This window comes from Anolis sagrei, chromosome Y (assembly GCF_037176765.1).
Source record: "Anolis sagrei isolate rAnoSag1 chromosome Y, rAnoSag1.mat, whole genome shotgun sequence".
Taxonomy (NCBI): Eukaryota; Metazoa; Chordata; class Lepidosauria; order Squamata; family Dactyloidae; genus Anolis; species Anolis sagrei.
The window spans coordinates 14,672,032-14,684,523 of NC_090035.1; the positions used below are offsets into that span (position 1 = coordinate 14,672,032).

Consider the following 12,492-nt stretch of genomic DNA (forward strand, 5'->3'; position numbering starts at 1 on the left):
ATCTTGTCCTTGGTCGCCCCCTCTTCCTTTTGCCTTCCACTTTCCCCAGCATAATTGTCTTCTCTCGGCTTTGCTGTCTCCTCATGATGTGGCCAAAGGACTTCAGCTTTGTCTCTAGTATCCTTCCCTCCAATGAGCAGCCAGGCTTTATTTCCTGGAGGATGGACTGGTTGGATCTTCTCGCAGTCCAAGGCACTCTCAGAACTTTCCTCCAACACCACAGTTCAAAAGCATCGATCTTCCTTCGCTCAGCCTTCCCTAAGGTCCAGCTCTCACATCCGTAGGTGACTACAGGAAATACCATGGCTTTGACTAGGCGGATCTTTGTTGCCAGTCTGATGTCTGTACTGGGTTGTTGTAGGTTTTTCCAGGCTACATGGCCATGTTCTGGAGGCAATTTTTCTCCTGACGTTTCGCCTGCATCTATGGCAAGCATCCTCAGAGGTAATGAGGTCTGTACTCTTCACTATTTTATTGAGACTGGACATTGCTCTCCTCCCAAGAAGTAAGCGTCTCCTGATTTCCTGGCCACAGTCTGCATCTACAGTAATCTTTGCACCTAGAAATACAAAGTCTGTCACGAAATACAAAGCTTGTCAATATCTCTCTTGAATTGTGGTGCCCAGAATTGGACACAATATTCCAGGAGGAATATTGTGTTTAGTGTCCCAGAATTGGACACAAGACACCTGGAGGGCAGGCCGAAGTTGGCCCATGCCTGGGTTATATTCTCTCATCCTCAGGGAGGGAAGCCATTTCTGGGGAATGTATTGTCGAAGGCTTTCATGGCTGGAATCACTAGGTTCTTGTAGGTTTTTTCGGGCTATAGGGCCATGTTCTAGAGGCATTTCTCCTGATGTTTCGCAAACATCCTCAGAGGTAGTGAGGTCTGTTGGAAGTAGGAAAAATGGGTTTATATATCTGTGGAATGACTGGGGTGGGGCAAAGAGCTCTTCTCTGCTGGAGCTAGGTCTGAATGTTTCAGCTGACCACCTTCATTAGCATTTGAAGGCCTGGCTGAGCCTGGGAAAATGTTCTGTTGAGAGGTGTTAAGATGTGCCTGGTTGTTTCCTCTCTGTAGTAATTTTAGAGTTTTTTAATACTGGTAGCCAGATTTTGTTCATTTTCATGGTCTCCTCCTTTCTGTTGAAATTGTCCACATGCTTGTGGATTTCAATGGCTTCTCTGTGTAGTCTGACATGGTGGTTGGAGTGGTCTAGCATTTCTGTGTTCTCAAATAATATGCTGTGTCCAGGCTGGTTCATCAGGTGCTCTGCTATGGCTGACCTCTCTGGTTGAAGTAGCTGGCTGAGCCTGGGAAAATGTTCTGTTGAGAGGTGTTAAGATGTGCCTGGTTGTTTCCTCTCTGTAGTAATTTTAGAGTTTTTTAATACTGGTAGCCAGATTTTGTTCATGTTCATGGTCTCCTCCTTTCTGTTGAAATTGTCATTTCTGGGGAATCCTTGTTGCCATGGAGAAACCACTCTAGCAAGGCTCAGCTGCAGGAAATAGGCCGCGTTGTCATGGCGACGTTCGGGCCAATGGGAGCGCGGAAGTGAGCAGCTTCCGGTTCAGCGGCGGAGACGGAGGAGGGAGGGAGGCCGGCCATGCCGATGCACAAGGTGCCTCCGCGTCTGTGGGACGCGCTGCGGCTGGATCGAGGCCTCGCCGCCCGGCTCCCGGCTCACATCCGGCGCGTTCTGCGGGAAGAGGCCTGCCCTTCCCCGTCTTCCACGGCGCCCGCCGTCCACTGGCGCCCGCGTGGGGCCCGCTTCGTCCCGCCTTACGAGGGCGCCCCCCTGTGGAAGAGGCAGCGCGTGCAGGACGTGCCCGTGGAGCCCTACCTCCCACCCGAGAGCCAGGAGGGCCTGTGGGGCGGAGAGGGGTGGGTCTCCGGCTTCCGCTATGCCAACAACGACAAGGTAGGCCCCAAGGAAGGAGGGAGGCCCGAGGAAGGAAATAGACCTTGACATTTGGGAGTTGTACTTACTGGGATTTATAGTTCACCTACAATCAAAGAGCATACTGAACTCCACCAATGATGGAATTGAACCAAACATGGCATGCAGGACTCTCACGACAAACAGAAAATACTGGAAGGATTTGGTGGGCATTGACCTTGAGTTTGGGAGTTGTAGTTCACCTACATCCAGACAGCACTGTGGACTCAAACAATGATGGATCTGGACCAAACTTGACACAAAAATTCCATATGCCCAAATTTGAACACAGATGGAGTTTAAGGGAAATAGACCTCGACATTTGGGAGTTGTAGTTGCTGGGATTTATAGTTCACCTACAATCAAAGAGCATTCTGAACTCCACCAATGATGGAATTGAGCCAAACATGGGATACAGGACTTCTATGACCATTAGAACACACTGGAAGGGTTTGATGGGCATTGACCTTGAGTTTAAGGGAAATAGACCTTGACATTTGGGATTTGTAGTTGCTGGGATTTATAGTTCATCTACAATCAAAGAGCATTCTGAACTCCACCAATGATGGAATTCAACCAAACATGGCATACAGGACTTTCATGACCAACAGAAAAAAATGGAAGGGTTTGGTGGACATTGACCTTGAGTTTGGGAATTGTAGTTCACCTACATCCAGAGAGCACTGTGGACTCAAACAATGATGGATCTGAACCAAACTTGGCACGAATATTCCTTATGCCCAAATTTGAACACGGATGGAGTTTGTAGGAAATAGACCTTGACATTTGGGAGTTGTAGTTGCTGGGATTTATAGTTCACCTATAGTCAAAGAGCATTCTGAACTCCACCAATGATGGAATTGAATCAAACATGGCACACAGAACTCTCACGACAAACAGAAAATACTGGAAGGATTTGGAGGGCATTGACCTTGAGTTTGAGAGTTGTAGTTCACCTACATCCAGACAGCACTGTGGACTCAAACAATGATGGATCTGGACCAAACTTGACACAAAAATTCCATATGCCTAAATATGAACACAGATGGAGTTTGTAGGAAATAGACCTTGACATTTGGGATTTGTAGTTGCTGGGATTTATAGTTCACCTACAATCAAAGAGCATTCTGAACTCCACCAATGATGGAATTGAACCAAACTTGGCACACAGGACTTCCATGACCGATAGAACACACTGGAAGGGTTTGGTGGGCATTGACTTTGAGTTTGGGAGTTGTAGTTCACCTACATCCAGACAGCACTGTGGACTCAAAAAATGATGGATCTGGACCAAACTTGACACAAAAATTCCATATGCCTAAATATGAACACAGATGGAGTTTGTAGGAAATAGACCTCGACATTTGGGATTTGTAGTTACTGGGATTTATAGTTCACTACAATTAAAGAGCATTCTGAAACGCACAAACGACAGAAATGGGGCAAACTTCCCACACAGAACCCCCATGACCAACAGAAAATACTTAAGGCCATCCAGTCCAACTCTCTCTACCAGGGCAAGAAAATGTAATCAGAGCCCTCCTGACAAAGAGCCATCCAGCCATAGATATAGATAGATAGATATGATTCTCACACACACACACAGATATAGTATCAAAGATTTGAAAGAGACCCTTAAAGAAGGGCTATGATATGTTGCATGTTCCAGAGTAGGCAAACCAGACAATCTCCACATCAACACTGACAAAGAAACAACAAGAAATACCGTTTACTCACAAGCATAAAGGGATTACATATATTAGAAACCAACACTTTCTCATTACTTTATTTTCCAGATCACCAGACTGGGCCACAGCAATGCGTGGCAGGGGACAGCTAGTAAATAATAAACTTTATTTATACCCCACCACCATCTCCCCGATGGGGACTTGGAGCGGCTTACATGGGGCCAAGCCCGGACAACATATTACAGCAAAATAAAACCAGAGCATAAACAACAAACAACATCATCAAAATTACATAAAGGAAAAAATATATATATAAACACAGTCATAAAATAACATTCCAATAAGCACAGTCACAATAACAATGGGCAGGCCACATGTACAGAATAAAACGATTAAAAGACTCTAATGAGATAAAAATAGGAGCAGGTTATTTGCAGGGAACTCGTAAAACACACAGAATTATGAAACTAAACTTCCCATTTGGAGGGCGTGTATTCCAGTGGGAAGAGCGTTGAGGGGTGCAATGGTATCGCATTGTGCACCTACTCGCCAAAGGCGCAGCGGAAGAGCCAGGTTTTCAGGTTCTTTTTGAACATTTCTAGTGAAGGGGCTTTCCTGATCTCTCCAGGTAACGAGGCCCAAAGTCAGGGAGCCACAGAGGAGAAGGCTCTCACCCTTGTGCCCACAAGATGAGCTTGTGAAACTGGCAAGGGCGAAAGGAGGGCCTCCCCCAAAGATCTAAGGGCCCAGGTTGGTACGTGGAGAGAGATACGACCACGAAGATAGGCGGGTCCCAAACTATTTAGGGTTTTGTAGGTGATAACCTGTACCTTCCTCCCTTCTTGCAGCTCTCAGCCCGAGTGAGGAAGATCTGGAAGCCGCAGCTCTTCTACCGGGAGCTGTACAGTGAGATCCTAGATCGGAAGTTCACCGTCACGGTCACGATGCGGACACTGGACCTCATCGACGCCGCCTTCGGGCTGGACTTCTACCTCCTGAAGGTCAGGGCCCCTCCCCATCCCTCTTAGGCCTCAGCTCTTCTCCACACTGGCACACCACAGGGCTGTGCCTCCAGTCCTCTACTTTGTACTCTCTGCACATATGAGTGCACCCCCTCCCCTTCGCCATAATACAGGGTGCAGAAGCATAACTTCCTTTTTTCAAAACATAATAAAACCCATTGTATGAATCAGAAAAAAAATTATAATGTAGGTGCATACCTAAAGTTTTTTTTACATCGTTTTGAAGATCAAATTAGGTAGGTGACGTCCCCGGTTCTCCATTCTCCATACACTAAGTAAACTGATTTCTGTCGTTTGTCATGACTCTTGCCAGCATAGCAAGCGTTGTCTTCACGGATGTTGGTCTTCAAATCTTGTAGGGTCCTTAGATGGTTCACATAAACATGTGATTTCAAAAAAAAAAAAAAAACCTGAAAAAAAATCACAATGGGCCAAATCTGGAGAGTGGGCCGGGCACTCCAATCAGCTCGAAAAGTAGGCCTCATCAGCAAAAGCACGCTCCTCACTGTTCCAATGCAAGATGGCGACTGAACTGTGTCAGGACAAAACTTTATACTCCCGCCTCTCGAATGAGACCACTAGCACTCCACTATGTCTTCAACCAACTGAATGGCACACATTTTCTTACCTAAAAAGCCCTGAACAGTTTGGGACCTGCCTACCTGCGTGACCACATTTCTGTGTATGAACCCGCACGATCTCTTCGATCATCTGGTGAGGCCCTGCTTGCGCTCCCACCTCCTTCGCAGGAACGATTGGTGGGGACGAGGGAAAGGGCCTTCTCGGTGGCGGCCCCTCGACTCTGGAACTCACTTCCCAAGGACATCAGGCCCCAACTCTGGCAGTCTTTAGGAGGAGCCTGAAACATGGTTATTCCAGTGTGCCTTCCTAGAATAAGGAAAACTCGCAGCAATATGCCCTCAAAATGCACTTTACCATTGATTTAGGACTGACTGTGTTCCCTCATTTCTCTTTGAAAATCCTATCCCATTTATATTCTACCTTGTACATGTCCAGTATTATTTTTTAAATTTTAATTTATTACATTTGGCCCGGCCATTGGTTTTAAATGCTTGTGTGTCACTGTTGATTGCTTATTGTTTATTTCATGTTTATGTGATTTATATTAATTGTATTGTATTGATTGTTTTTGTTACTGCCTTTGTTTATTTTTGTATTGTGGGCTTGGCCTCATGTAAGCCACACCGAGTTCCTCGGGGAGATGGTAGCGGGGTATAAATAAAGTATTCTTATTCTTATTATTATTTTAGAAAGGAAGTTATGCTGCTGCACCCTGTAATAATGATCATTATTAACCTCCTGTTTAAGGAGCTCCATTGGCTGCCATTTATTTTCCGGTCTCAATTGAAGGTGCAGGTTCTTACCTACAAAGCCCTGAACAGTTTGGAACCCCCCTACCTGTGTGACCGCATTTCTTATTACGAACCTATACTATCCCTTCGATCTTCCAGAGAGGCCCTTCTCTCGCTCCCGCTCCCTTCGCAAGTGTGACTTCTGGGTACGAGGGAGACAGCCTGCTCTGTGATGGCCCCTCAGCTCTGGAACTTGCTCCCCAGAGAAATTAGGCAAGCCCCCACCCTGGCAGTCTTCAGGAAGAGCCTCAAAACTTGGCTGTTCCAGTATGCCTTCAATGAATGAATGAACAATAACCCCTGACCTGACCAAACCCTGCATAAAATGCCCTAGGAAGCACTTTATTTTATCCATCAGTGCAATTAAACCCTACTTCGTCCCTCCGATCCACTGTCCAGATACATTACATTGCTCTCTCACCCAGTGTTTTTAAACTTTTAATCCCTGCAGCCAGCCCTGTACACTGTGATCAATTTTCTGTGTTCAAATATTGTGATTTTATATTGTTTGATGGGTTTATTTATACTTTTTATCTCTTTTTTTATTGTTGTTTTCTTATTGTATATTGGCATTATTGTATTGCTGGGCTTGGCCTCATGTAAACCGCCCTGAGTCCCCTTGGGGATATAGTGGCGGGTTATAAATAAAATTATTATTATTATTATTATTATTATTATTATTATTATTATTATTTCTGTCCTTCCCCATCTCCCTGAAAGGACTTGGAGCGGCTCACAACATAAATAAATACATTAAATAATATATGCAAAATAATAAATGACAAGTCAATAAAGGAGAAAACAAAACAACAATAAAATAGACAGATTAAATAGTCAAAAACTTTAGTTAAAGCACAGTAGTTCTAATAAATTAAATAAAAACCAAAATACCAGAGGGTTTTTTTTTCCATGTCAGGAGCGACTTGAGAAACTGCAAGTCGCTTCTGGTGTGAGAGAATTGGTCGTCTGCAAGGAAGTTGCCCAGTGGACACCCGAATAGGTTAGAGAATGTTCTAATCTATTGCATTTGCGAATTGCACAGCGGCAGATCAGAAGGCGCACCAGAGGATCCATCTCACTCTGGGTATTGTTTTCTTTGAATAATGACCATCTGGCAGATGGTATAGGATGATAGAACAAGGACAAATAGGCCGAAAGAGAGCTTTGATCCTAGAGCTATGAGTATATTGAGTCGCCGAAAACCGACTTGAGTTGCCGATTGACTGAGAAAGGCGGTATACAAGTATAGTAAATAAATAAATAAATCAAACTGTGACTGTGCTAAACTGATGTGACATTAGGGACTGTGCATTAGGTATTAGAGTGTGGAAGGATGGGTGCTTTGTTTTGTAACTACACATATAATGTGCATTGGGGATGCCATTTAATTTTGTTGTGCGATATACAATATCAATAAAGCTATTCTGTTCTCTCTCCTAGACGCCGAAGGCTGAACTGTGCTCCAAGCTGGGCATGGACCTAAAGCGCACACTGCTGCTGCGCCTGGCCAGGAAGGACCCTGCCCTGCACCCAGAGGATCCCGCCCGTAGGGAGGCCATCTACGCCAAATACAAGGTGGGCCCCCACCAGGGAGCCTTCTCCGCTCTTTCTATTCCCCCAAGGAAAGGGGCCCCTCAGGGGCCACCCCCAATGCTGCACCCCCCATTCTTCAGAGCAGCCTCTCAAAACCTGGCAGCCTAAGAATAGCAGAAAGGCCTCTGCAGGGAGTCAACTGGAATTGTCCCTCTAAATCAAAACTGAGCCCCTGCGGTCGAACCTGGCCCTCCATGCCATTTGATGTGGCCCTCCTCCAGATCCTGGACTCCCAACTCCAGTCTTTCTCCTCATTAGAAATTGCAACTAGAGCTGATGGGAGTTGCCATCCAGTCACATCTGGGAGGCTGCTGTTTGTTTTGTTGAATCAGGAGAGCGGAGTCTGGATTGAGATCTAAGGCTTGTGGATTTGATGTATGGCTAAAATATCCTTTGACTTATCCCTGGCCGCAGAGGCTGTTGGGTTGTTGTTCCAATAATAATAATAATAATAATAATAATAATAATAATAATAACAACTACTACTACTACTACTTATTTATATTCCACTCTATTTCTCCGGAGGGACTCAGGGTGGATTCCAAACATGAAAAGCAAACACTCAATGCGCAAACACAACAATACATACAAATAATTAAAAAATTAAAAATAATACACATAATAAAAAAATTAAAAAACTATGTCCTTGTGTTCAAATCCTCATCCGTTCCATCATCTTGGCCATTCCTGGGTCATTTTCCGATTCAAGTTTGTCTGTTTATCCCGAGGTTCTGAATGCTTACTCGAAGAGCCAATTATGACTTAACAACTAAAATTAAATTTAAAAAACACAACCTGTTATAACAGACATAAGACAAAACATTAAACTTTTAGTACAAATAACAATTTCCCAGTTCCTTGGGGCAAATAGACTGGTCGATTTTATTTTAGAAAGATGATTGATCATCCTCAGTCCGCATGGCAGATCATTAGAAGGGATGGGAGCTGTTGTTCAATATCCCCTGGGGACCCAAACTGGGTAAAAGCTAAAGAACACTGACCATTATATATAAAAATAGTACTCTGCACGTGTCAAGATCACCGCATGGGACTGGCTGCTTCTGTTTTCTGCCATAAAGAAGGGAGGTGGGGAGAGGGAGGGAGGCTGGGTACACTTGGGGAAGGTAATGTTGATAAGCTGTTTTGTGAGGGAAATTGAAACAGCAGTTAACAGACTGTGGGAACAGTGTTTTGCCACTATGGGGCGATTGGGAGTTGGGGTTGATATATACAGGTTGTTTGAGTGGGAAAACTTTAGAACTGCCTTTTTAGGATTGTGGAAAGAAGGAATAAGCGCTTGTCTCCAGCATTTTATTGTTGTGAGCTTGATTTTAACTCCCAAGATCTTCCAGAGTCTGGCAGCACAGATTATCCATCCAGAGATTCAAGGGCCCTTTGAAAACAGCCATAAAGCGCATGTGGCCCTCTGTGAAAATGTGTTCCAAACCAATGTATTGTCAAAGGCTTTCATGGCCGGAATCACTGGGTTATTGTAGGTTTTTTCAGGCTATATGGCCATGTTCTAGAGGCATTCTCTCCTAGGAACATGGCCATATAGCCCAAAAAAACCTACAACAACCCTGTGTTCCAAAACGTTTACGTCTCAGTTCCAGTTCCTCCCCTCTTAAGGGGTTCAGGTTCAAGCACTGCCTCTGCCTTGAAATCTCTTACGGTTTTTAGATGGCGCACCTTTTCAACCTTCCTGCCCAAGGAATCGCTTGGCATATCCGTGAGGGAGACACCTTGGGTTTGCCTGCCACAGGCCCCCAGGTCGACACAGCATGGCTTTGGGTGTCTCTGGAGGGCAAGCAGTGTAGGCAGAATGCTGGGCTTCAAAGGCTTTTGGGGTGCAGCTAGGCTCCTGCAGAGTCTCCTTGCCGTTAATGCTTTTGTCTACTTTGTGCCCGTAGGAGTTTGTAATCCCAGAGGAGGAGGCCAAGTGGGTCGGCCTGAGCTTGGAAGAAGCTTTGGAAAAGCAGCGGCTCCGGGAGAAGAAGGTAGGCTTGGCTTGAGTCGTCTAATGTTTACATATGTTGTTTAATGTTGTTTTAAATTGTTGTTTAATTGCTTTTAATTGTTGTTTAGGCATGGAATAATGCCAGTTATGTAAGCTGCCCTGAGTTCCCTTCAGGGTGAGAAGGGCAGGATATAAATGTTGCAAATAAATAAATAAATGAGTTGAGCTTCTAGTAGGGTCCCATGTTTTGGGGTTGCAAGGCTGGTCCTGCAGAGAAAGGGACAGGCAAAACCACCTCTAGAGTATTCCTTGCTGAAGACATTCCTAGGCAGCTTGGAGGCAGGTAAATGAGTTCGAGCAAGCTCTGGCTCATCCGTCTGTTCCAGGGAATCCCTTGTGGAGCAGAGCTCTGTGGGTGGTTTCCTGCTGTTGCATCAACTGGTGGCCTCCTGACCCTTCTCCGAGTTTCCTTTCCCTGCTGCGTTGCCTTATGTAACAGCCATCTTTCTTCTGCCTTTCTGTCTCCGTGCCTTAGGATCCCGTTCCCCTCTTCAAAGTCTATGCAGAAGAGCTGGTGCAGCAGTTTCAAGAACAGAGGCTCTCGGAGTCTGCTGAAGGCCAGAAGCCCTGAGAGGAGTAGCCCCTTTGGACTTGGTGGACTTCTCGTTCTCTTTGGGTTCAGTGGAGTGGGATGATGCTTCAGAGCATGGCTGGATCTGGGACTGTCTGCGTGGGGCTTGTGGTAGAAGGAAGAAGGAGTGGGGCTCTTCAAAGGGGAGAAGTGTGGCAAAGGGCTCACACTTGAGGTAGGACCTGCTGTCCTGAGCAGCCCTTGAGTGGCAGCACCAATAAAAACAATCTTGCAATCACACAGCTGCTTTCCACCTGCCTTGATCCCTTGCTCGTTAATCCAGACTCTTATCAGCCTGAGCTATTTTGGTGTCTATATCATTGTCAGAGGTCCAAGGCAGAGTCACACAGAAAATAATGATTTTCTCTTCTCAGTGTCAGGACTCACATTCCAGAAGCTGGATGGCTGAGAGCTTACTTCCTGTCTCCCGATCTTCCCCACAGATTTTGCCTTGGGCCTCAGGCAGAACCTTATACCCCCAGCCTCGATGCAGAAGCTGGGAAAGAAAGACCCAGAGCAGTGCTGCCCCTTGTGGCACCTGGAACAGGCCAAGGGGGTGTGCATGTCTCTGTTTGTGTGTGTGTGTGTGTGTTGGGGAAGGCTGTTAAGGAGAATCTAGAACAGGCCTCTCCAACCTGTGGCCATCCAGGGGTTGGGTCCTCCAATTCCCAGAAGCCTTAGCCAGCTTGTTCAAGGGTATTTATTTATCATGTCAGAAACAAATTGAGAATACAGTTATAATGTACCACAAACAAAGTTTTAAAACTTGGCATTATGCTAGATTTCCTTTGACCAGAAGCTGGCCACTTGGAGTGCTTCTAGTGTGGCTGTAAGGAGGTCCTCCACTGTGCACGTAGTAGGGCTAAGGGATTTTGGAAGTTCAACAAAACATCTGGAGGGACACAGGTTGGAGAGGCCTGCTCTAAAAGAAGACTATGTCTTGAGAAAGATGCTGGACTTCCTGGATTATTTCCTGCACCTGTCAGGCTTTGACCTCTTTGGAATGCTATTGCTTGTATCTTCCGGGTGCCTCTGGCAGTTGCAAAGAACCTTGCGGCTACCCCTTGCCTCCAGCCACCCGCTCTAGTGGCAAGATGTATGCTTTGGGTGCATTGGGCCCTTCACCTTGGCTGGGAAGTAGAGCTTGGGTGGTCCCTGTGGCGTTTGCAACTGGGAACCTGTTTGCGCTGTCCAGAGGAGGAGGTCCTGAGCGATTCCGCCTTCCTGCTGGGGCTTTGGGATGAGTCCCCTGGGTACAGGATCCCTTTTCCTGGGAGTGAGCACAAAGCAGGCATGAGAAGCAGGTTGCTTGCCCTTGTTTGGTGGGCCCTCTCTCCAGATGGCTAATTTGTGGAGAGAAAAATGGGGCCTGTGCGTGGCTGTTGGAAAATGGCAGAGCTGCCCATTGGCACTGTGGGAAAGGATAGCCCAGCCTTCCTTACATCTCAGACTTCAGCGATGGAAACATCCGATGCAGTAGCGCCTGTCCCAGATGTGCCGCCTGCAACCTCCTGCTGGAGGGATGTGTGTCTTTGGGGGTGGGGGCAAGGAGGGAGGGGGTGCAGGCAGAGGCCCTGTGACCAAGCCACCAACTGTGCAGATGGGAAGTGGAAGCAGTGTGAGGTCTTTACTGCCACCGCCTTCCAGTCCTGACATCTTGGAGCACCTCAATCAAAAACTGGGAGAGAAATGGTTCTGGGCAGGATAAAAGTGCCCCAGTCACAACTGTTGTTCCAGCCATTATAAGTGAACCGGTGGCGGCGCCACCGAGGGCCAGTTACCATAGCTACCATAGCATTGGAAGGGCCATCTTTGGGTCCGGTCCTCAGCCAATCCGGTGCAGGAAGACCAGGCTACTGCAGCACATCACTAGTGCTTGGCACCTTCCTGGTCACCAGGGTGGCTGCCATGCCAAGGGACGGGCTTCCCGGGGAGCCAGGCAGTGCTCTGGATGGCGGCTGCAGTCATGGCGGATGGCGGGGGGCCCAGCGAGAGGGTCGCGCCACCCGAGCAGCAGGTGAGACAATGGGACCTTCCCTCCTCCCTTCCGATGGGCGGCGCCACGCCCAGACCCCTCTCCGCACCCCAGAATAACAGCAGACAAAGCGGTCCCGGTGGGGGGTGGCAGTGACCATGGTCCTTCTCACAGGTTGCCTTTGTCAGGGTTTCAGGCTGAGCTTTGCAAAGGCGGGTCCGCAGAGCCCCCCCCCCCCCCCCCCGGTCGCTCTGGACCCCTGCTGAGTGAGTCGCGCCCTCCTGCCATCCCCATTGGTCACAAAGCAAAGGAT

General features: G+C 47.0%; 1 protein-coding gene across 1 annotated transcript; it reads left to right on the top strand.

Moving 5' to 3' along the window:
• Nucleotides 1-1,556: 1,556 nt before the first annotated feature.
• LOC132782044 (large ribosomal subunit protein bL28m) lies at nt 1,557-10,444 on the top strand. Its single transcript, XM_060786689.2, has 5 exons — nt 1,557-1,922; nt 4,477-4,629; nt 7,464-7,598; nt 9,527-9,613; nt 10,109-10,444. Exons 1-5 carry the CDS (start codon nt 1,608-1,610, stop codon nt 10,202-10,204), a joined length of 786 nt encoding a protein of 261 aa, XP_060642672.2. The 5' UTR covers nt 1,557-1,607; the 3' UTR covers nt 10,205-10,444.
• Nucleotides 10,445-12,492: the final 2,048 nt, after the last annotated feature.

What these genes read in the sequence shown, in the direction of transcription:
- LOC132782044 (XM_060786689.2), top strand. Translation starts at nt 1,608, where the DNA reads ATGCCGATGCACAAGGTGCCTCCGCGTCTGTGGGACGCGCTGCGGCTG. An exon ending in GCTATGCCAACAACGACAAG is followed by an intron (nt 1,923 to 4,476) that starts GTAGGCCCCAAG and finishes CCCTTCTTGCAG; the next exon opens with CTCTCAGCCCGAGTGAGGAA. An exon ending in CCATCTACGCCAAATACAAG is followed by an intron (nt 7,599 to 9,526) that starts GTGGGCCCCCAC and finishes TTGTGCCCGTAG; the next exon opens with GAGTTTGTAATCCCAGAGGA.